Consider the following 26,438-nt stretch of genomic DNA (forward strand, 5'->3'; position numbering starts at 1 on the left):
TGATCTTTTACGATTGAATATCAAAATAACACATCTTATTGGAAAACCCTGTATATAAAAACACATGCGTATTCGAATACAACGTTGTGTCAAAATTTCAAAGCAATCGGTGAAGAATTAATTTTTAAACAAACGAACATTTTTATTTATATAAATCACGTGTTTCTTTTACGTCCAACAGATTGCGCTGTTTTAAAAAATAAAGCATGTTTGTCCAACAGATGGCGCTGTTTTGCAAAAAAACATGTTTTTACCTATCACATATGACATCTATATAATATAGGTAGATATATAAAAACACACGCGTATTCGAATGCAACGTTGTGTCAAAATTTCTAAGCAATCGGTGAAGAATTTTCGGATATTTAACATTTCTATTAATATAGATAGATTATCTGACATGTTTTTTATTTACTTTGTTTTTTATTTATATTGTTGAAAAAATTCATTAAAGTATTTTTGTTGTTTTAAGGTCTGCGTAGTAATAATATTACAGAGAATGTGCAAATCAGGCTCGCAGCAGAAGAAACTTTAAACATTAAGTTTTCTGTTTCCTCTGAAAATACTTGCACTGAATGTTCTAAGACGTTTAGTTCAGAAAAGTCGCATCGAGCGCACATGAGACTTCACGCCAGGGGGGCGATATTTATTTGTAAAGTGTGCAAGTCCGCCTTCAGTCTGAAAACTGCCCTCGCCATCCACATGAAAAGCCACTTTGCTGACGGAGGGGTAGATTGCGAAATCTGCTTTAAAAAATTTACAACAAATTTAAAATTGCTCACCCATAAACTCCTCCACACCAAGGCAAAAGGAAAGAAATATGAATGCAATATTTGCAAAGAAAACTTCAGCCTCAAAGGTGCGCTTGACATGCATAAAAAAACCCACTTAGGCGAAGAACATTTCCCTTGTAACCTCTGCAACAAAGCTTTCGATAAAAATTGCAAGTTGCTTCATCATAAGCGCCTCAACCACGAAGAAAGGAAACACGCTTGTGAGATATGTAATAGACTATACAGTGAAAGGGGCATTTTAGCAAAACACATGAAGCTCAGCCATAGTGGTGCAAAAAGAGAGAAAGTTTTCCAATGCGAAGAGTGTCCAAAAGCTTTCGCCCAAAAGAGCCATTTGACCAGACACGTGAAACTAACGCACAGAGGCGAGAGATCTTATCTTTGCGAATACTGCTCTAAAACATTTACGGAACAAACGTATTTAACATTTCACATGGTGAACAAGCACAACGATAAAAATGTATTTACAAGTAAAGTATCGGTTAAAAAAACAGCCTCAAACTATGACAAAAAGTTGAGGCGTTTCGCTTGTAAATATTGTGCAAAAAAATTTGATCGTATGACTGGTTTAGTTTTACATACGAAGTTGCATTCTGTTGACAAACCCTTTTCTTGTGAAGTGTGTAGCAAAAAGTTCACAGTTAAAATGCAGTTAATCTTACACAATAGAACTCACACGGATCAAAAACCTTTTGCCTGTCATGTATGTGACAAACGCTTCAGGTGTAAGCCTTCTTTAGTAAGTCACGCTATTACTCATACTAAAGAGAAGCCTTTCTTATGTGAATATTGCTCAAAAGCGTTTGGGCTGCATTGTAACCTATTGAAACATAAAAAAATATATCACCCGGTAGAGTTTTACGCCGCTAAGGAAGAATTAGAAAGAAAACACAAAGAAATAATAAATGAGGAGAATTTTGTTAAACCCGTAGGTGTCCTAAATTGCAAAGATTGTCCGGAAACATTTCGCCTCGAATGTGATTTTGAAAATCATGCGAAAGTTCATGCGGCAAGATATTTACCTTGCCTTAAAGAAATGCCGGTTTCAGGCGATACAGTTGCCGCATTTGTTGGGTCCACTTCAATGAAAGTTGAAGAAAATGATTCTTTTAGAGAAAGTAAAGTAAAATACATAAAAACTTGGGTGCCTAGTGTAAAATATGAGCTTACAGAATCTAAAAGCGATTCTTCTCACTCATCATCTCCTGGTAAGTTTTCTTGCATTCCATTCTGACATTATTGATTGCTCAAAGTTTCTCAATTCGTCCGGGTCCTAAGCCTAAGTTTTCAAATTTGAACATAAACCTCCATCGGATGTTTCCAGCTTTGGACGTATTCCTCCATAAGATGTGTCTTTGGACGTATATCTCCATTGGATGTTTCCAGCTTTAGACGTATTCCTCCATAAGATGTGTCTTTGGACGTATATCTCCATTGGATGTTTCCAGCTTTGGACGTATACCTGCATAGGACGTGTCTTTGGAAGTATACCTCCATCGGATGTTTCCATTTGTGGACATATAGGTACCTCCTTCGTATGTGCCCAGTTTTGCCAATTCTTGGTCATCTCTATCGGAATTGTAGACTATGAACAATTACATGCAATAATAAATTTGTGTTGCTCTAAATGTGCGACCAATAATAACTATTTTTTTCCTTCTATATCAGATTTACTGGGTGACAGTGTTGGGAATGATTTCGATGAAGTAGAGTTTAAAAATGAGAAAAAGTCAGGTGAAGAAATTAAATCTTTCCCTTCGACTAAATCCACTGGAAGTCGAAACTTGACCATGAAAACAGAAGACGATGCCTGCCTTCCTGCCTTACTAGAGGCAGACGTTAAAATCAGGGGAGATTTCAAGAATCAAAAAAACTCAGGTGAGTTAATCAATTTAAATGATCGGGAATATTAAGCATTATAATGCGTTATGCCCGGAAATCTATACTGTTTTGTTTTAATGGCATGGAATCCAATTATAGCAACAATAAACATAAACTTGTGGGTATCAACTATAGCAGTAGCTACAAAGCTATCCTGCTAAATATGACGATTTCCGAATCGATTCTTTTCAACAGTAGGATTCCCTCCCGACCAGCATGAGCATTGGCAAGTTAGTCCTGCAGGTCGGTAGATAAAAGAGTCTATGCTGTCGATGATGGAGACAACCATCAGGAAATGTATGTTTTCCATGATAACCGAGTTGTCAAACAATCTACGAATTATTTAAGTCGGTAGGATAGCCATACTCCTTACATAGAGAAATCTTAGGAACAATATACCTTAACATGTATTTTTAAATATTGGGAAATGAGAACGACTCGACTATTGATATTTTTATTGTTAACTTATGAAATATATTCCTCTTTACGACATTTGAATTATCTTTATATTTTCTTCTTTGAATAAACATTTGAATGTGTGAGTGTTGAAACTGATCATGATTACTGTAACATCTTACAAATATTCTCAATGCAAAAGTGTTCTACGATTAAATGTCTTTTAAATAAATAATATTTTCAGGTTCTAATAATGGTGACACAAACTTGGAAAATCTTGAGGCTTCGTCAGCTAAAGTAAAAAGCGACAACTCGGTGAAAATAGAAGAAAAGTCCCCTTTACGGGCGGGTTTTGTGGATTTTTCCGAATTGTCCTGCACGGAGTGTTTAAAAACGTTCAGAACAAAAAGCATATTCGCAAGACACGTAAAGCTCCACGCCAAGGGGAAAATACATGAGTGCAAAGTATGCAAGACAACCTATGGCCTCAAGAGTGCCTTCGACAGGCACATGAGGACACACCGAAACCAAGGGAGCTACAATTGCGACATATGCTTAAAAACTTTTGACGGCCTTCAAAAGTTTCTCCTTCACAGAAAGCTGTATCACGAAGACAAGACATTTGCTTGCGACAAGTGCCCTAAAACGTTTGGCGTGAAGCGCTTTCTGCGCAGGCACATAGATACAACTCACAGCCCCGCAAAGTTCCACTGTAACGAATGTTTAAAGGTGTTTTCGCAACAGTGCCACTTACAGCGACACGTTAAAGCTGTCCACAGGGGAGAGAAATCTCACCTGTGCGAATATTGTTCAGAAACCTTTTCACAACAATGTTATTTAACTAATCATTTAATTAAAATGCACGCTGCAGCGAATCAGGGGTTAGTTACCAGACGCAAAGAGAAATGTGGCGAAAACAAACTAGCAGAAGATAAGAATTTCGCTTGCATGTGTTGCTCTAAAACGTTTCCGACTAGGGCCAGGTTAGTTCTGCATACCCGAACTCATACTGGGGAGAGACCTTTTTCGTGTAAAGTCTGCTCTAAAGGATTCGCGGTGAAAGTTCAATTGGTTCATCACATGAGAAACCACAGTGGTGAGAAACCGTTTTCGTGTGCTGTATGTGCCAAAAGTTTCGCGTGTAAATCGTCGCTTATAAGCCATGGAGTGATTCACACTGGAGATAAACCGTTTGTGTGTGAATATTGCTCCTTGGCATTCACAAAGAATTGCAACCTGTTGAGACATAAGAGAAATAAAGTGTGTAAGAAAACTTAGGAGGTGTAAAGCATCCAATTCAAAAACAAGAATGAGGGAAAAGAAATCGAATGAAAATTCCAGTAATCAAAAAAGACTCTAAACATCACTTTGTAATCTGCCTTCTTAATAATATTAATTACTCTTAACAAACGATTTATCAATATATTCGACACGGGTATCAAATGTAGATTTAATATAAGGTGTCCAATAACGAAAATGCAAACTGTAATGTTTTGAATTCTTTGAAATACATACCAAAAAGTCTGTAATTGGGTGTAGTTTGAATATCAGTCAAGGCAATATCGAACATTTCCTAAAATAATTACAGTACGTATTTATAGAACACCACTCGGACCACGTAGTGCTGTATTTGTCACAAAACATCAAATGCAATTGAGTGGCGTTATGCTATATATGTCACCAACTAACACGTCCTTAAGATAGAAGATAGAACTCGTTCTATCTTCTTTTCTAATACCATATTCAAATTTATGCATTAACAAATTGAAAAAGAATGTCGAACAGTATAATTTCAAAATTAATCAGTAATTTGACCGATTATGTAACTAACATGATACTGTAAAAGAGAAAAAAAATTTTTCAATGGAAATATACATTTTTACACGAATTTACATATTAAGTATTATATATTTGCCCGTATAGAAGTGCAGATACATCATTTGCATTTTTGGGTACTGACCGAAACCGTATTCAAAATGCAATTAGTAAATCCATGAAAATACGCAGAGTAATGAAATATAAAATCATTTTAATAAAACGAATGCCTGCTTTATCATCATAATCATGATCTCCTAAACAGGTCGACGACCCATCGCTTTGATAAGGCGTTCTTAACCTGTTCTAGTCCAGTAGATTGTCCATTGCATGATCAGTTTCTCCTCGCACAGCCCCTGTAGCTTGGAATCAAAAAAAAAATAAAAATTCATTTTTTAATCCCTTTATTTTTCCCAACACAATGACAAAGTTGTAATATTATTTGATACATTTTTTACAGAATTAAATAAAAAATTATAAATAAAGGGCAAAGATTTAACAAAGGTGCTGGTAATTAAAGAAAAAAAAATCACTCTTCTGATAAATTAAAAATAAATACATTTATGAATGCAATTAAAAAAAAACTTATAATAAAAACACATAAATTTGTTTTTGACCACGATAGTTTTATTTTCACTCTACCGGTTTCGGAAGATCCCTTCCTTCGTCAGGAGAATATTTAAAACTGAAAAAAAAAACTACTTTAAGTTTGATACACCTGGTGCCCATGTATTTTTATATAGATTAAAAATGTGTATTTATATATGTTTTTAATCCCAAAACCAACTAAAAAAAATAATGGATAGCAAAGGCGATAGCAAATTAAAAAAAGGGGGTACATTAAAAAATAAATTTATGCTTTCAATTAAAATAAACTGCGATTTGATGAACTGATGTACCTGGTACTGATATAAATAAATTATTATATCCTTTCAGTAGTTTCTACCTGTTAAAGAAAACCACGAAGGGCCCTTTTAGTGAGTACGAAAGAAGTTTATTTAATACTGGTTTCTTTTGATGAGGTAATTTGAGCCCGGGGAGAAGGTGTTGAATCTCTGATACCCTTTAAGAACCCGAGACAATAAAACTATTTGTGTTTGAGCATATGTTTTTGCAATGTGACATTCATTTTACAGGTAAAGTTGCAGTGTTCACATTCAAATAGTTGTCTACTGTGAGTCAGCATGTGAGATTTCAAGTGATTACTTCTCTTACAGGTATATTTGCAGTATGAGCACGCAAATGGCCTTTCCCCGTTGTGGATAAGGGAGTGTTTCCGTAAGTCTCCCGAAGCAGCAGTAGCATATTTGCAATGTAAACAACCAAATGGTTTATATCCGCTGTGAACGGACATATGTATTTTGAGTTGGGCTTTTAATTTGCAGGTGTAATTACACTCATTACATGAAAAGGGCTTCATTGCAGTATGGGATAGAGAGTGATTTTTTAAGTAGGTGGCCATTTTACAGGTAAAGCTGCACTCTTTACATGCAAATGGTTTTTCTTCACTGTGAGTAGACGAATGCTTTCTTAAGTCACTTTGGTATTTAAAAACGAGTGGGCATTGTAAACAAGAAAGCGGCTTCAGTCCACTGTGAGAAATAGAATGCCTGTTGAGTTGACCATTAGATTTACATGTGTAATTACACTCTGGACAAGCGATTATGTTTTCAGTTCTGTTCTTTATGGGTTTATGGTCAGAACTTTCCCTTCCACGCGGATTATCTTCAACGGAAATGAGTATTTCCGATTTTTTCAATGTTTTTAATTGTTTAGCTAAATTGCAACCAAGACTTGAGTCTGGGAGCCGTTTTCCTCTCAAAATATTCATTGAAACTTGCGTTTCACAGGCATAAAATTGACACACTTCTTGTAGATCTCCAACTGAAATTGTTTATTGATACGTTAACATCACAATGGGCTTCATAGAAGAATATATTTACTTACATAAATAAAAGCAGCAGAATAGATAGGATTAAGTCAAAGTAAGTATATATAATAGTGATACTGGGGGCATCTGCCACTGCTTACTTGTGTGCTGGTCATTGCTGGCATACTCCTGACATTCCTGTTTAATATCGGGATACGATATATCGATTTGGGAAAAGAACTGTCCTTCGTGTCTTTCATCCGACCCTGGCTCGGTCTTTATACTAGTCATATTGGCTTTGCAAGATTAACTGTCTTTATAAAAAGATCTGTAAGGTCAAAGTGTAAATAATGAATTGTAAATTCCCCAGTGAAAAATCACTAAATATCTAAAATATTCACCGAACGTCACAGGCACTTTCAATTATTTGCATGATTTATTGTTGCAATCTCGTAAATTGTACTGTAGGTAAGCATTTTTATTTTCTCTTACTTACAAGTTCTTAAACACTTTACATCAAAGGTAGGGAACCTTTTCGCCGTCGGGGTCCATTTGGATGTTTGTAATATAATTGCTAGCAAGGGTGGGAGTTATCGAAATTCTACATATTATATATTATCGGCAATTGAATATAGATATGAATCCGCAACTGGAATTTTAACCCATCATTCGGAAGACAAAACTACTTTTAACATAAAATTGAATCTTTGTGCGAGTCCAAACTACACGAATTTATTTATTTTAATATCAACGGTATAAAATATACCATAATACAATAAATTATAAACAGTGTCAGAAAATATACAATTAACAGAAACTCTAGATGGATATAAGAAGTTAGAGATACAAGTAGGTACTTGCAAAACTTATAGGTAGACTAGGTTAGATTAGTATTGATTGAAATATATGATAGTATAGATACATGATATAATATATTACAATGGCTAAAATGTATGCATTTATTTTCAGGTTTTGGTTGAAAGTAGGTAAGTGCCAATCAAGCTGATGGTTCACCGTATTGACTATTATTATTGACCCAAGTTTCCTCAGTTGCCCCAGGCAGTTCATTTTATATACATATTTATTTGAGTTTCTACGTAAGTATGAGTACACTTACATTTTATTAGTCATGATTTAAAAGATATGAAATTAAAGCCTTTTTGTACCTAGCTTCTGTGCAGTTAAACAGATCCGCTACATCTGCGTACCTATTACTAATTTCATGTAATCTAGGTACAAGCGAGTGTTTGAAATGTTCAGTCTTAAAATTGTTACAATTTTTTTATTTTTTTTTTATAGTGAATACCTCACAAGAGTCCCAACTGCTCCCGTCTGGAGCCAGTGAGACTATGGCATCCCCAATTGGGGGGTGTTGTGAGGCTGAAGGTAAGTGGGGAAGGGAAAGAGGAAGGTGGGGAAGTACCTGGCTATTCAGATCTAGTCACTAAACACGGCTAAAGCCATTTGGAGCAACGTTTCAATTCTGAATGGTGGTCTTACACCAGGGCGATACTGGTAGTATCTTCCACTCTGGAACGTGCCGCAAATATATTATATATTATTTTAATTAATTAATTGTGAAATAACACAAATTAATCAAATAAAATTTATTTGCGCACGCCGGGTTCGAACCCGCGACCTTAGGAATGGCAGTCCAATGCGTTACCACTGGACTATGCCGGCCGTCAAAACAGGGTTTTAGAACGAGTAGCTCTTATGGGCACATGAAATTCAATGAGGTTATTTAAATCAAGGCTGTCTACACTACCATTTACAATTTTGAACATAAATATTAAGTCGGATATAATTCTTCGATCTGAGAGTTTGAATAAATTTAATTTTTTCACTAAGTAATTATAGTTTATACTTTCAATGGGAATACCGAGTTTAAAATTAACGTGTCTTAGGAATTTGTGTTGAATTTTTTCCATTGAATCTGAATGTATTTTATAATGTGGGGACCAGATCGAGGAGTTATATTCTACTACTTGGCTTTGAACTAAAGATCTATACAAAATTTTCAAGGTTGAAATATTTCTGAAGCCTCTGGAGTTTCGAAGAATGAATCCAAGCATTTTCATTCCCTTATTGTTAATTGAGTTTATATGAGATATAAAGTTTAATTTACAGTCAAAAATGATGCCAAGGTCATTAATTTCTTCGACAAAGGTAAGGGTTTAGTTATTAAGTTCATATGAATAAATAATTGGTTGACTTATTTTGTAAAATCTTATTGAATGGCACTTATCTATATTGAGATATAGTTTATTTAGAGTGCACCAATTAATTAACCTTTTTAAGTTATTTTGTAGACTGATACAATCTTCAACGGTTTTTACTTTTTTAAATATTTTTAAATCGTCTGCAAAAAGTAATACAAATGGTTAAATTGTTGATTTTTATAACTGCCCTAGAATACGATAATGCGTCAGCAGGTGAATCCACAAGTGGAACTTTATCGTTATATTCTGAACACAATACTGGTTTTAACTTAGGAGTTACTCTCCTTGTGCGAGTTCCTAACTTTAATCAAAACTACATCCAGAACACGAAAATGGTCTCGTTGGTCGAAAATGGTCGATTTTTGCAGCACTTCAACTAGAATTTTATAACTGCACTTCAAACACGAGAATGGTTTCTGGGGCGTCACTAGCTTCCAAGCTAGGGGTGGGCAGGCTAGTTGTTTTATAGAGCTTACAGGGAAAGAACATGGAATTTGTCAGAACAAACTAGAAATATTTAAGTACAAGTGTACCCGGCGTTGTTCGAGGTTATGGACAGAGCGGTTTTAAGCCATCAAGGAGACAAAAATATTATTTTGCAATTGAAATGGTCCAATAAAAATTCCTCAATAATCTCGGAGCCCTGTGGAACTACGAAATCCCCAACTCGAGTAACTGACGAGAGCGAAGGAGGAGGATTTTTTTACACGGTTTCCCCTTGGGGTGGTATGAGATGGGGTGAAGGGAGTGGAATATGAATTATTACATTCACAAAGACAAGGGAAAAAGCGCCGCAGACTAAATTTTTTCTGGGTCGAAGCGCAACCTAGTAAAAACTAAAGATTTTTATTTTTCGGATTTTTTTTCAAATATTATTTAGAAGTAATTTTTTTAAGTATTTTTAAACGGAAACCTTTTAAATATATCAGCTTAACCGGCTAGTGTAGCTGAGTGGACAAATGCGTCAGATTCCCATCCAGGTGTCGCGACTTCGAACCACTGCAATCCTCCATCATTGCAACATTTTCTAATAAAACAAAAACGGGAAATCCTAGACGTGTGTCATTTTGGAACCTAGACGGGGAGCCCCTACGACGTTGGGGGCGTATGGAAATTTTAATACATTATTATTCCTGTGTTGTCAAACGTGTACCCCCCCCCCCCCCCACTAACCCCACCAGAAGGTTGGGGCTCTAGGCCTGGACCTTTCAGGCCTATGTGAAAGTCCAGTCCTGACCAAGACGACGCGTTACGTCTGTATCTGGCACAAAACAATTATTATAAAAAATAACAGAATTGTAGTTTTGGCGCCAGGCTGCCGACGCAGTTCAACGGTTACTTTGTTAAATTTACACTCATAATGAATTATTACGCATTTAATTTATCATAAGTAAAAAAATAAGAAATTTAAAAGGAATCGAAGGAAAGTAGGTGTATACATAAGTACCTGTCAGCGATGTAATACCTTTCTCAGGGTTTTGTAATAATATCTTTAAAATGTATCTGAAACACTCTGAAAGAAAACCGTTGTTGAGTTTCAAAGTAATTTTTTGTACTCTTTTTTAGTAGCAGGCCGCACCGAAAATGCTCGCGGGGCGCACTAAAAAGCCTCGCGGGCCGCAGGTTGTCCACCCCTACCTTACATATATCTGAAACATTAACCTAAAAAGCCCTGGACAGTGCATTCGTGCGACTTTGTATTAAATCTATGGTGAGGGGAATTTTCCTGGCAGTCATCTTGTATTAGTTCATACTATTTATATTATATTATTTTGTTTTTGTGTTCTTAATTCAGTTATATCAGCTTACGATTTTGTGGAGTATTTGATGACATAAGGAATGGCATTTTGGCGTATTCATACATCTTACCCGTCAGCCCCCGGTTTCAAATTGTTCTCGAATACCTCCGTCTAGAACTTTCAGAATAGGTTTATGTTCAGCAAGTTATATCTATCATAGAACTGCGATGTGTGGTTTCAATGTACCTATCCATTATGACTTAATCCGATTCGTATTTCTCTATTACGTTGCTACTAAATTATAAAACGTCATACTAAAATTATATTATGCTATCAACAAACAAATGATGCAAAGCTTCTTTCAAAATTCGAAAATCCTTATCACATAATAGTGATTATTGCCTGCCCGCTTAGCCGGTATATCTGGCTATCGAAAGTCATTAATTTAATAATTAAATAAAATCGCTGTCCTTGTCTGTCTGTTTGTGCGCTTGTTTTTTCTAAACTTCGCAACGGATTTTGATTTGACTTTCACTATCATTTAGAGAAGTTTTTCTGGAAGGCTTATGCACAAAATCCATGCATATTATATGTTGGGAAGTAAGAGATTCACAGATGCACTCATAGAGGGCAGTGCATAGAGCTTGCGTGGAAGTCCGCAAGATGGAGCCAGTGGCCAGTAGTCGCCAGGGCCAGCGGGAATGCTCCCGGACAAACTAACTGTTTCAGATCTCAATTAGCCAGCTTCTAGTTAGGTCGACTATCGGTCACCATTGTAATACGCGAAGTATTAATAAATCCCTGATTTATAACAAAGAACCATTTATTTATAATCTCCTTCCACGACGAGTTGGAGAACTGTTTGTGGGAACACAACATTAAAAACAAAAAAAATATTTCGGACAGCTATTAAAACAATTATTTTACATATGTTGATGGTAACTGGATAATGCTTTCTTGTAGTTTTATTATTTAAGAATATTAGAAGAAATCTTTTTTTTCTTTATCAACGTTATGGCCCGACATTTCAGTTTCTCTTTAAGTTAGCCAGGAAAGACATCTACGTCCGTCAAGTTGCTTTCTGGTAGAAAACATGTCAAGATAATCTAACCAATCCAATCACTTTAGCACAATGGGCCGATATTTTATAAGGGCCTAAATTTAAAAGCTGGTATTTCAATTGCTTGCTAAAAATAACCCTGCTAAGATAAGCTGCCTATTGATAAAATTATCGAGTACTTAACCATAATTTATCAATAAAAGTGAACATAATAATATATTCGTATTAGTGATGGGCAGGATCTAAGCGTCGAAAGAATCGAATGATTAATCGATTTAATCAATCGGAGTTCATCGGTGGCAGCAACTGTGAACAGAGCAAAAATAAAACTTGGGCAGCGTTTTTTTGTCTCTTGTGGGCGGGGGTTAGCGGCATAGAGACAAAATATGGTACTTTGGTATTGCAAAATTTTGGTAGGTAAATATTTGATTTGCAATAAATAGGCAAAAACAATGTTTTAATGCTGGCAATGATATATTGCCTAATCAATTGATATTTAATAAAAATATTCATGTTTTTTTTACTACAATTTTGAATTCTTATACTTCCGTGAAGTCATTATTCGATAAACAATATTTCATCCCTACGGACGTAAAAACCACGACAGTAAACAAAAACCAAATATATTCTTTATATATCGGACCGATCGGGTCTTTCACAACACACATGTACACCTTAAAATACATGTCAACCTTAAATTATAAATACAGCGGCCTCGTGATGATTCTTCGCAAAAACTGCGCAACAAATGTATTATTATTAATAATCTTCCCAACTTATTATTAGTCGTAATGCTATGTTTTACACACACTGGATGTACTGGCGCTGTAAATCGTAACCTAAAAATGAATGAATTGTTATTCTACAAATTTTTCAAACTCGTAGCTTCTTCAGTTGGAAGATACTATTGTATATATTGTATATCTAATACCTAATATTACAACATTTGACAATTACCACAGAATAATTACGTTATCCCAAATGAACATCAAATCATATTAGGTAGTACGTAACACAATGTACCCAAGAGCACAATAACTCTTTTGTCAAGCAATCCGAGATATTTTTGATGTTTCTTGGACTTGGGAATCGATTTACGTTTTCGAATGAATTCTGACCAATGACGTGACGGCTGTGGTTTCGAATGATTTTTGTCAGAATCGATTCCTTGTTCGATGACGTGTTTTCTCGGACTGTGTGCTGATTTTTGACACAAACGATTAGTCCATGACAATGAATCGAAATATACGATGGTCAAGAAGATCGAGTAAATCATCGATGATTCATCGATTGTGCCCATTCGTATTCTCCATAAATAAACCACACACGTATTCTCTAAGAACTCATCCATGGTAGATATGATAACTTTATCTATGGTTTGGTTCTGTCAACTTGTCGCCTATTATTAATATTATGAAGGGTAACTACGATATAGTATTCAATGAATTTTATTGCCACGGAAAACTTATGTTTCGGTTGCAATTCATAGTAGAAGAAAAATAACAGAACTCTTCATTTGCCAAAACCACAGATCTAAAGTAATGGAGGAAAAAGAGTCCACTTCAGATCCGTTTTCCGGAGAAGATTTGACATGTACAGAATGCTTTAAGAATTTCACTTCGCAGAAAAACTTCGCCGGCCACATGAGGCTCCACAAAAGAGAAACGAAATACGATTGCAAAGTTTGCAAAGCCACGTTCAGTGTCAGAACTGCCCTTCACCGCCATATGAAGTTACACCTAGAAAACGGCGGCGTCCTTTGCGAAATCTGTTACAAAACATTCGACAAAAACTACAAGTTACTTCATCACAAGAGACAGTGTCATGAAGAAAGAAAATTCGCTTGCGAGATATGCAACAAATTCTACAGCGAAAGGGGTATTTTGTCTAAACATATGCGAGCAGTGCACACTGATGTAAAAAGAGAAAAGGTGTTTCAGTGCAACGAGTGTCCAAAAGCATTCTCACAAAAGAGCCATTTGAACAGGCATGTAAAACTAACGCACAAAGGCGAAAAATCCCATCTTTGTGAATACTGTTCAAAGACATTTCAGCAAAAGAGCAATTTATCAATACACATGATGAGAATGCACAGCGAGAAGAACCCCGGACAAAAATATATAAAGACATTGGTTGAAAAGCGTTTCGTTTGTCAATATTGCGGTAAAAAGTTTCCCAGTTTAATAAGTATGGATGTTCATACAAGAACTCACACTGGAGAGAGGCCCTATTTTTGTGAATTCTGCGGTAAAAGTTTCACGCAAAAAGGCCAATTACTTATTCACTGTCGAACACATTCTGGTGAAAAACGCTTTGGATGTCTGAAGTGTAGTAAACGGTTCAACACTAACCACGAATTGATAATGCACTCGAGAAGTCACACTAAAGAAAAACCGTTCCTGTGTGAATATTGCTATAAAACATTCGGCTTGCAGTGTAACTTACTCAAACACAAGAAAATCTATCATTTAGAAAAATATCTCGCTGCTAAAGAAGAGTTGAAAAATATTTTGGCATTAAGCAGCCAGGAAAGTGCAGTTTCTAGTGATTTACTTTCGTGTAAAGATTGCTGTAAGACGTTTTGCCTGGAAAGTGATCTTGTTAGTCATGCAAAGATCCATATTACAAGAAAGGTGAGTTTTCATCGAGAAACATCTATTACAGTAAATAGAGAAACTGAACTTCAAGAATTTTCTTTGAAACCAGACAAAATCGATTGTATAAATGAAAGAAATTTTGATTTGAGCAAAATATGCCGAAAACGGATTGCGAATGTAAAAGAAGAAAATTCAGTTGATGAAGCTGATATTCGTAATTCGCCTTGTGGTAAGTTCCTCTTTTTTTAATAATAGCTTAACGGTGCAGTCATGGCCGTTGTTCGTAAATGACGTATAAATGGGGCTTGAAGGATTCTGTGAATGGGGACATATCGACCCTTTGAAGAACAAAGGTGCTCGGTCACTGGAGATGAATGCAACTGTTCAGGAGAGCAATTTTAAAATAGCCATAGCGAGTGTGGATATGGTAATGTTCAGAGATGTGCAAAATGGGTACCCAAAACTATTTGAAATGCAAAATGGAAATGGGTCAAAACTTTTCCATTTGAAAATGCAAAATGCAAAATGGTTATTAGAAAAGCATTTCAAATGCAAAATTCAAAATGGTTTTTAGAAAAGCATTTCAAATGCAAAATTCAAAATACCTATTTTCAAAATGAATTGAAAATGCAAAATGGTTTCTCAGGTCAAACAATTAAAATAATTATAGAATTTTTAAACAATTTTGTCATTTAATAATGGACATCAATGTAGAACAAACATATTACATGATGGCAAATCCAAAAACACCACGACTACAGATTATGAAACCAAAAAAATTGCGCGGGACTAATGTTGCCAACATAGAAACTGCTATCTAACATTTAATAATACAGCGTCATGGCCCATGTTCAGTTTTTTAATCAGTATTTTTTGTAATGGTATCACTCAATTGCCAGGGCTCCTACCAGGGAGCAACTTGACAAATGTAAATTATCTCTCATAGCGAGGTTGAGGACCGACTGATATTTGGGGCTTATGAAAAAAGATGAGTGGAGATAGTAGGAAGAATGTTGCAAAAAAGCATTTAAAATGGAAAATGCACTGAGAAAAGCATTTAAAATGCAAAATGGTTTTTAAAAAAGCATTTAAAATGCAAAATGGAAAATACCCATTTTGCATTTTGCATTTCCATTTGAAATGGATTTTTTTGAAATAAAGCACATCTCTGGTAATGTTGTTATTCAAATAAGATAACACATCGTACAATCGATGAAGAACCAAAGGACTCCCGATGCCGTCGACTGGCTGAAAAACCCCAGCATCCTACTTGGACCTCTACCAACAAACTATCCTCCACCATTAGAAGAATAATAATAGATTAAAAAATATATATTACCACCCTTAAAACATCACCCCTATAACTTTTGCCTTTCTCTCAACATATTTTTAGTTTTAGTTAGGATGTACCTGGATATTCACATTTAGTCACCAAACACGGCAAAAGCAATTTCAAGCGACGCCGACGTTTCAATTCTGAATTATAGTCTTTCACCAGGACTATACTAGAGCGTATCTACCACTGTGGAAGTATTATGATAATGGTGTAGAGAGGGGGGAATTTTCCAAATGCATCCATTAATGTGTTCTTTGTGTATTTTGTATTAGATCTCCTGTACAATGTTGAGGATACTTTCGACGAGGTGGATATTAAAAGCGATGACAAATCAGATGAAGAAATGAAATTACCTTCGCTGGTAAATGCATTTATAAATCCATTACCCACTTTGGAAACGAAAAATGAAGGCAAGGTTGGGAAAACTTTTGTTCCTCCCATCAAAAAAGTATATCCAAAAATTAATGCAAACATAATCTCGGGTACGTTTCTTGTTTATCTTTATGTAGTTGCAGCGTCATCTAGATATATACAGATTAGAAATAACATTAAAATAAGTACCTAATAAACCACCTCGTCCACACCGTTTGGCAACAGGGGTATGCAGAGAGCCAACAACTCTGATACATTACCTGTTTCATTCATAGTCATAAATTGTCTCGTACGCACGCTTATTTTATATAGACTCTTCGCATAATCCGACTCAAATATTTGATTCACTTGATCGTGCTATGTTTTCCTCAGGATCCCTAAATTATTCCACCATTAACTTCTGCAGAGAATGTCTTCATACAGTTTGCTCACGTAGGTAATTGACTCTAAGATTGTATTATTTTGCGCAATGATAGCGTTTTAGCTCTTGATGAAGTCACTGTTATGTCTACTTTAATCCTTCCTCTGCCAGTTCCATGCTCACTGCCATGCAGGGTTTGTATCAGCACTCCATTGTGGACTGCTAGCTTTGCTTCTTTTGACTTTTTTAATAGTGCCAATCGCGTTCAGTCCTCCATCGTGTAGTTTCCTGCATTTACCCTTCTTTCAATATCCCTATCAACCTTCCCGTGTCACGTAAACATGCTTCTCAAATACACACCTACGCTTAAGCATTCGAAACTATATTGCTGAGAATTTGTCTTCGTACTCCCTTTATCACTTCATTACTTTAGATTTACTTACATTCATCATAAACTCATTATTCATACATACTTCGTTCATCCTAGCCACGAGAGACTGTACATCTTCCATACTGTTACACATCGTCAGCATACTACAGGCAATATACTACAGATTGCTCACTATTCCGCCAAAGCCCACCTCTTTCAATTCTTGAACTTCGTCACTTAAGAACTTATATTTTTTGTTTTCCAGATATTAATAGTAGAGTTAAAATCGAAACCCAGCAGACTTCTGTGACTACAAAGGGCAACACATTCTCCAGACATGCGGTAGAAGCCTCAACTTCTCATTCAGACAATCCCGACTTCTCCGAACTAACTTGCACAGAATGCTTGAAAGCTTTCGGTTCAAAGGGGGTTTTTATGGCACATGTTAAAATTCACGCAAGAGGAAAGACATTTCAATGCAAACTATGCAACATAACTTACACCATAAAGAGCGCACTAAACACTCACATGAAAACACATGAAGAAATTGGAAGTTTTACCTGTGAAAAATGCTCCAAAACCTTTGATAAGAAAACAAACTTAGCAAGGCATCAAAAAACACACGGAGAAAACAATTTTTTTTGCGATGTATGTTCAAAAAGTTTCTGCGAAAAGTCACGTTTGATAAAACATTTAATAACGCATACTATCTTGAAGAAAGAAAGATCTTTTCACTGCAAGGAGTGTCCCAAATCCTTCATCCAAAACTGCCATTTAGTCCGGCACGTGAAAATTATACACAGAAACGAGAAACATTTTCTTTGTGAGTACTGCTCGAAAGCGTTCTTTGAACGAACTTTTCTAACTCTTCACGTGATGAATATGCACAAAGATGTCAATTTTTTATCTGCAGAAGAAATGAAAAACATTTCGGAAAAAATTAAATTGCGACAAGATCGTTTCACTTGCAAAGAGTGTCTCAAAAAATGTCAAAGTCGGCAAAAGTTAGTCATTCACATGAGGTCTCATAGTGGGGAGAAACCTTTTTGTTGTGATGTGTGTAGCAAAAGGTTCACACAGAAAGCACTTTTGTTAATTCACAGTAGAATCCATTCCGGTATTAAACCATTTTGCTGTGATATATGTAACAAGTGTTTTAGCCAGAAGCCTTCGTTGGTCAGCCATGCTAGAACCCATACAGGGGAGAAACCCTTCGTGTGTGAATACTGCTCCCGAGCCTTTCCCAAACCATCCAATCTAATGAGGCACAAGAAGAATCTGGTGTGTAGGAAAACGTACTCCGGTATCTGATTTTCCAAATCACCTCAAAATATATAGTTAGATTTATCCATTGAGTTATATATATAAATAGTGTCTACATTCCTTGCAATATCAGTGTGAAATATTGTTCCCGTGCGGGAAGTAGGAAGGGGGGTGTGCCGGCTGTCATGTCGCCCGAAACCTTCCGACCGCGAACGAACTCAACGAACGAGTCGAAGGCGACCGGCGGCGTTCTTAACATCAATAAGTCAATCAACAAGACTAGTGATTATGGTAAAACCCTAATTACCGATGCAAGTTATACCATTGCTTTCTCTATATTTTACAGTAGATACGACTTGTACAATATCTCAGCGTGCATATCTATAAGAACTAACTACATTATCTTCACTTACTTAACGCATATTTTTATTGGCTGCTACCTTCCCTCAAGATTATTCCCGAACTAAATGCAATCTAGATATTGTCTTGGATAAAAACATCTATTGACTTGTCTGCTAGTCTAGGATGAACATTTTTACTTTTGGAATAACTAAATGAGTAAAACCTCAAATTGTAATATTCAATCATTCAAGACAATTGTTTCAAAATTTCAATTTTTTCACTAACCCCACACAAGAGGCCTAGAGGAAAAAAAATCCCTCAGGGCCTTTTTAAACCTTGGGGATGCTGTGTGTGGGGTATTTTTGAGGAAAGGAAGTTTTGGGAGGGAAAAGGGTATGAGTGGTCAGTGTGTCCAGGAGTAACGGACGTATGATCCATCCCTCCCGCTGTAGTGCAAGAAGATGGGTCGAGAGAGACCAGCTGACTATGCGGCCCTGTTTGGCTCCTAAAATTAGCTTTTCTTGCTGATCATTTTTGCCACCTGAATATTTTAAACAAGTAACTCCAGGGGAGAGAAGAAAAAATTTAATCCATTGATTAGCTAAGGATAACATCAAAGAAATTTTCGTTTGTAGTCAACTTCTTTGCAAAAAAATATGAGTCTTTCCTTAGTGTTCTGAACTGCAATGGATTAATTGTTGGTTTTAAGTTCTCACATTTCTGAGAAGCTGTGAGAACTTACAACCTGACAATGGGCATACATGGATACTAAAACCTTTCATGGACATGTCGGTATACCTAACCTAACCTAACCTCGACGATGAAAGAAAACCTTATAGATTTAGCTGCTGACGGCGTGCCTAAAATGGAATTTCATTCGCAAAATATTGACGTGTTCTGAATGAAGAGAAACAAGTGTACCCAGAACTGGCAATAGATGCTTTTAAAATTTTATTGACATTATCCACTTCTTACTTATGATGCTAACCGGTTAACATTCTCTTCAATTGTACACATAAAAACTAAAAAGAGAAATAGGCTTCAATTAGAAAATGATTTAGTTATTTGTGTCAAAAAAATAGAACCAAGTTTCGACCAGTTATTAAAAATTAAACACTAAAATAGGACCTTCAGACAATAGTCTTTTTTTCGGAATAACTTTTATTGAGTAAAACCTCAAATTGTAATATTTAAATATTGAAGACAATATTAGTGATTTTTAAACGAAAATCTGAAACAGAAAAATCAGAAAAGGAAACGGTCACATCTGGGACTCGAACCCAGGACCCTTGTCTTTCCGGGACAATGCTCTACCAACTGCGCTAATGGGACCCTATTCCCCTCGGTCACTTTTAACTGTATCATACTTCGAATAAGAACTACCAACATTGTCTTTAGTTGCCAATAAAAATGTGCGGTGAAAAAATGAAGACAATGTTGATAGTTCTTATTCGAAGTATGATACAGTTAAAAGTGACCGAGGGGAATAGGGTCCCATTAGCGCAGTTGGTAGAGCATTGTCCCGGAAAGACAAGGGTCCTGGGTTCGAGTCCCAGATGTGACCGTTTCCTTTTCTGATTTTTCTGTTTCAGATTTTCGTTTAAAAATCACTAATATTGTCTTCAATATTTAAATAGTCTTTTTCTTTAATTTAATTTTTTTGGGCATAGTATCAAAATATGGAATATCTTATCAAGTTTTATATCTGATAAAGAAAGATCTTCAGCTTCGATAACATTAAAAACATTGAACCCACTAGATGGTCAGGACGTTATGATGCTATTTTTGCTTTAAAAGTTCGGTTTGTTGAAGTCCAAAAAGCGCCAACGAAAACAATTATGTTAAATTGCAAATCGGATGAAAGAAATTAAGCTTTGTCAATCAAGAAGAAGATCGAGGACTACAGTTTTATTATGTTATTGGTTTTCCATTGCAAAATTCTACAAACTATCGATGCAGCCTCTAAAGCACTTCAGTCCAAAGCCATCGATCTTTCAAATGTTCAAAACGTTGAAAATTTGTCTGGAAGAATTGGAAAGGTATCGACATGAATTTAAAAATTTAAAAAAGGAAGCAAGTAGTGTAGCAGAAAAGTGGTCCATCAACCCTGCATTTTCTAAAACCCGTCAGAGGAATTTTGCGAAGATGATCGTCTCCAAATTCCGGAAAGTTTGTTTAAAGTGAACATATTTTATTGGACATCATTATTATTCAACTGAAATCGCGTTTCCTTCCAATGAATGAAATTGTTTCCAATTTCAGTGTTTTGCAACCTGCCACTTTGCAAAACTTAAATGACACTGATCTCTTAAAAAAAGCTCTAGAATTTGTTGATATATATAAAAAAGACATATCTGAATCATTTGCCAGGGAAATTTTCAGTTTTCGGTCCACCTTCAGAGACGAAATAGAAAAGGCTTCGTGTATTAGAGAACTTGCTGATTTATTGATTAATATTAAAGAATCATTTTATGTCGTGCAGCTTTCCTGAAGTATTTACTGATTTAATGTTATTTGTTACAATTCCTGTGACTACAGCTAGTGTCGAAACTAAAATTAATAAAAACATATTTAGAAAGTCAATGGGACAAAACAGGCTACCTAACTTGGCTATTCTGTCTATTGAAAATTCAATGTCCCGATCTTTAAAATTTGATGACGTTATTGATACTTTTCCGGAGATACAGAAAGCTCGGAGAAAAAAAATTTACTAGTAAATATCTTGTAAAGACTAAATTGTTTTTTTCATTATACCTACATATGTAATACCTATTCTTTTGAAAATAAAAATGCACACAATATTAGTAATAGTGTTGGGTAAATTCTTAAGTATTTTTACTGCCCCATCCAATGAATTTGCCACGGGCCCCGATGGTATAGTTTCGCCACTGCTGGGACATGCATGCAATGGCCTGCGGTCAAAATACAACGCTCAGAGATGAGGCTACCACCGCAATTCCATATGATTTTTGGATTTCCGTACACCAGAGATGCCTGATGACGTGATATTTGCATCACCGGGGGAACCATTTATTGGATAACCAAGACCTCTGCCAAAGGTCACCCCAAGTGGTTCGCTTCATTTGGTGGTTTAGCAGGGGTGCCCGGCTTCATCGGGTGAAATGTGTTCAGGATGAGCCTGTCCACCATCTGCGTGGCGTGCCAGATCGGGAGAGTCTGGTTTGCGGAGACCCTTTAACCCCTCTGGTCTCTCTTGACAGGGACAGATCATTCGTCCTTCACTCCTGGACACACTGTTCCCATTATTCCTACCCACCTCTCATACATTTTTCCGTACTAGAACTTCCTATCCTACGTTTTCCTTAAAAATACCAAAGATGACATAGGGCCTGAAGGAAATTATTTTCCTCCAGGACTTCTGTGTGGGGTAATGTCATAAAAAATTAAATTCACTAAATGTGTGACAGATGATTAGGAGTCCCAGGGGAATAGTGTTGGGTAGAACACGATTTCAGAATTAGTATGTATGGGGTACTCAAATACTGAAATGTCCTATCTCAAAACCCTAACCCCCTCACTCCCCTCCCTCACACATTCACCGACTCATACCCCCTTTCAATCCCTCTTGGAAATTTGTGTTTTTGATTATGTGGCGGCCGCTAATTCCATATCTACATGCACGTATACTAGTATATGGGGTGCCCAATGCATAACAATGTGTAGGACAGTACCTACCTGCTTACAGAAGGATCTAGTCTAGTAGTATAAGACCTATATATAAGGGAGGTGACCACTCTGTATTGGGTAACTACAGACCAATTAGTATCTTATCATCACTAGAAAAAATTCTTGAAAAATATATTCAAATAAAATTAATAAGATATTTAGAAGATTTTTCTATGATAGATAATAATCAATACGGTTTCCGAAAAAAAGGAATACAGAATTGCTGCTTCAAAAATTTGCCAACATGATAAATTATGAATTAAACTGTAAAAAACATACATTTGTCTTATTTATAGATTACTCAAAAGCCTTTGATACTATTGATCATGGTAAATTACTTACAATACTAGAAATTATAGGAATAAGTGGAAAACTACTAAAACTTTTTGAAAATTACTAAAACAACTGATACATAAAATTAAAACTCTTTAAGCAAAAAAAGCAGTTTTTTGCCAGCGTTCCTCAAGGTTCCATATTAGGTCCAATTTTGTATTTTATATTTAATTCGACTTCCGATTTTATGTCCGGGTTAAATCTTCCCCATAGGAAAAACTAAACCCTTCCACTCACTTTTCCACAAATGATCAGCTAGTCAATCAACACTATGCAAGTGCATTATATAAGCAAAATAAATACAAAACAATACAAGAACAACACGTCAACTCACCAGAGATCAAATGGGAAAATAATTCACCGACTCCAGATATATTCATATCAGAGGGTTCGGCTCGGTAGAACTTCTAACAGGGCCTATAAATCCTACTGATCCCTCAACATAAATATATAAAAAATCTTTCGTTATCCTACATGTATTCAAAATGACCGACTTTTGCATCTTTACATATAATTTTTTTTATAGATCTAATACGCCTAAATTTTGAATGAGAGAGCTAGGTATAATGCCAGTAGCCGAAATAACGAATGGTAAAATTTTTATAGTTTGAGAATGCCAATTTTTTTTAATTTCATTTCCTAAATCTGTGTATTTTCTTATTTTTTCATTAGCAGATTTTTGAATGTATGTTTTATTAAATACATTTTTAGACATGTAAAGCACTTTGTATATGCGGATGATACTGCTTTAGTGATTTACAAACTTGTATAGACCTTTTACAAAAATACTACATTGAACTCTTAAAATGGTCTCATGACTCTGGCTTAAATGCCAAAAAAACTAAATTGTTCCAAATAAGATCCCCTAATGTTAAGGTATATATTACACAAGAAATAAAGACCCTTATCTCAGATTGCTTACACGATGGTATTCCTGCAATGTGTACATATGAAAATATAGAATATGTTTATTTACGTGTCAATATTGATTGCTTTTTCAAGTGGGATATACAAATAAACAAAGTTTGTGCACGACTAAGATCAATTGTAAGCAGATTGTATAAACTAAATTTTTTGTTCCAATCTGCACACTTCGAATGATTTATTTATCTCAATCTGTTATAGGGTATGGAATAACAGCTTGGGGATTTTCCTGTAAAACTAATATCGACCATGTTCAATCCGTGCAAAATTGATTGGTTAAATTATTAGCTGAAAAAATTTCTACAAAGAAAGGCATAATATTCCATACTTCTATCAGAGTCTCAAAATTCTTTCCGTGAGAGCAATTCTGTGGTACAAAATTATATTTCACACATAAATAACCCCTTATACATGGTGTCCGGAAACTCGTAGTACAAGCCGGAAACTGGAGAATGTATACCACACGGGGAACCCAAATAAACATAAAGTTTTTTGATTTGAGCATTTTTATAAAAAAAAAAAAAAACAAAGAAATATATTTTTCGGCTATTTCAGGGTTCAAATTTTTTCGTCATTATTTGTTTTACTTTTAAATTATTAAATAGTTTTAATTAGTTGGGTACTTTGATCTTCAGTAATAATTTATAAGAATTTGATCAAAAAAAAAATCAACTTCTGACTAGATTTACTCGAAAACGAAAGCTCAAATCAAAAAAAATTATACTACAAAATCGACTCCAAATGTGATGTAGATTCACCAGTTTCCCGCTTGTACTACGAGTTTCCGGACACCATGTATATAAACAGGCTAGAACACAATCATAATACTCGTTTTAACTTTAATGAAGGACTTATTGTACCTAAGCATGCAAATAAATATGGACAAAGAACGTTAAACTATATGATTCCCAGTTGTTTTAATATGTTACCTGATGAAATTAAAAACTGTGCCCAAAACAAACAATTGGTGAACTTACTGAAGACTTGGCGCACTGAAACAATTCATTTGTATTAACTTACAATGATATATTATTCTAAAGACTTTTAAAATTGTTAGTTATGTTTTTCATAATTTTCTTTTGCTATATTTCTGTAAATTTTTTATTTTTTTTGTTTTATACATATAATTGTAAAAAATTAACTGTAAACTCGCTATAATAAGATTTATAATGTAAATAACCCGTTAGACAAACTGCCAAAAAGCAGTACATCGGGACTTTTATGCCTTATAAGTGTGTAACATATTTAAAAAAAAAAAAAAAAAAAACCTTCTTTCGTCGTCAGCCGTACAGTACAGTACCAGCAACCTTGACACCGAGTTAATTGCCTACGTTACGGGCGTAAAATTATATCTCGAACTTTCCTCTGTAAAACGTTCTGCAATCCCGTTTCTAACGGATTTTAATAAATCAGCAATATTATTTTTACAACATGAACACACCGATTCTAGAAATTAATTACTCAATGAGTAAATCCTCCAATATTAATATTTTATTATTGAAAACAATATTAACGATTTTTAAACAAAAATTACGAAACAGAAAAATCAGAAAAATAACAGTCGCATCTAGGATTTGAACCCAGGATCTCAGCCTTGCCGGGGCTTTGCTATACCACTGAGCTAATCCGACTCTATCGCATGCGGTCATATTTAACTGTATCATACTTCCAAAACACTATCTATATTGCATTTACTGTGAGCCAATATAAATATGCCTCAACAAAATGAAGATTATTTTGGTAGTTTTTAATCGAAATATAATAGAGATCGAAATGGATACGGTCGGATTAGCTCAGTAGTAGAAGAAACCCGACAAGACTGAGGTCTTGCGTTCAATTCCTACATGCGACCAAATCTTTTATCCGATTTTTCTATTTCAAATTTTAATATTGTCTTCAATAGTTTTTTTAAAATCCTTAGTTATGGCATCATTCTACAATTTTTCGACTTCATTATCTTAATTTATGAATTTGTCTGCGTCTTCTGCAGTTATAATATCTCAAGTTGGTAGCGCCGAGCGGAGTGGTTTATTTTAGAGGTGGGTCCTACGAGTACTTTTCGTTACTGGGTACAATGAGTACAGGTACAGAGAAATACCTGGTAAAAATACTCAAAATTACTTAATACCGACCTGAGGATTGATTCAGAATACGTAATTCTAATGCACTCGCATTTTAATTCTGCCCAGATATTCCCCACAAATTTTCTACATGAGCTTGATTCCTCCATTTATTATTCGAAATCCGTGAGGGGGGGGGGGGTTGTTACAGAACTGCACTGAAAAAATTTTCCCCACAACCAAAAACTCATATGTGATTCCCCACAATAATTTTTCGAAATCCATGGGAATTCCATATCGAAAAATTCCCCACGTCAAATTTTCCGTCGCAAAATATCATCATAACAAAGTCATAACCAGTCACAAATACCCAACAGGAATAGCCGTCAAAAATACCTATCAAAAATAGCCATCAAAAATACCTATCAAAAATACCCATCAAAAATACCCATCAAAAATACCTATCAAATTACTTACTAAAAATACCCATCAAGAATACCCATCAAAAATACCTATCAAAAATACCTACTAAAAATACCCATCAAAAATACCCTTAAAAAATACCTATCAAAAATACACATCAAAAATACCTATTAAAAATACCCATCAAAAACACCCATCAAAAATACCAATCAAAAATACCCATCAAAAATACCTATTAAAAATACCCATCAAAAATACCCATCAAAAATACCTATCAAAAATACCCATCAAAAACACCTAGTAAAAATACCCATCAAAAATACCCATCAAAAATACCTATCAAAGTACTTACTAAAAATACCCATCAAGAATACCCATCAAAAATACCTATCAAAAATACCTATCAAAAATACCCATCGAAAATACCTATCAAAAATACCTGGTAAAAGTACCTATTAAAAATATTTAGTCCCGGTATAAAATACTTTTGAGTATTTTGGAGATCTGTCACGAGTACAAAGTATCGCGTGGAAATACCCGGTACTTTTACTGGGTACGATAAATACTCCTCACCTCTAGTTTATTTATGGCCG

The 26,438-nt window shown here is 35.3% G+C and overlaps 2 protein-coding genes across 2 annotated transcripts; both read left to right on the forward strand.

The window, feature by feature from the left end:
- Window positions 1-1,072: 1,072 nt before the first annotated feature.
- On the forward strand, window positions 1,073-4,915 carry LOC149414125 (uncharacterized). Its single transcript, XM_089644013.1, has 3 exons — window positions 1,073-2,002; window positions 2,463-2,672; window positions 3,316-4,915. The coding sequence occupies exons 1-3, from the start codon at window positions 1,228-1,230 to the stop codon at window positions 4,347-4,349; spliced, it is 2,019 nt and encodes a 672-aa protein (XP_089500139.1). The 5' UTR covers window positions 1,073-1,227; the 3' UTR covers window positions 4,350-4,915.
- Window positions 4,916-13,193: 8,278 nt separating this feature from the next.
- Window positions 13,194-16,463, forward strand: LOC149414126 (uncharacterized). Its single transcript, XM_089644106.1, has 3 exons — window positions 13,194-14,045; window positions 15,983-16,071; window positions 16,455-16,463. The coding sequence occupies exons 1-3, from the start codon at window positions 13,319-13,321 to the stop codon at window positions 16,461-16,463; spliced, it is 825 nt and encodes a 274-aa protein (XP_089500232.1). The 5' UTR covers window positions 13,194-13,318.
- The last annotated feature ends 9,975 nt before the right edge of the window (window positions 16,464-26,438 follow it).

The sequence above is a fragment of the Hesperophylax consimilis genome, chromosome 20 (genome assembly GCF_061612785.1).
Source record: "Hesperophylax consimilis isolate HC1 chromosome 20, BYU_Hcon_1.0, whole genome shotgun sequence".
NCBI classification, from domain to species: domain Eukaryota; kingdom Metazoa; phylum Arthropoda; class Insecta; order Trichoptera; family Limnephilidae; genus Hesperophylax; species Hesperophylax consimilis.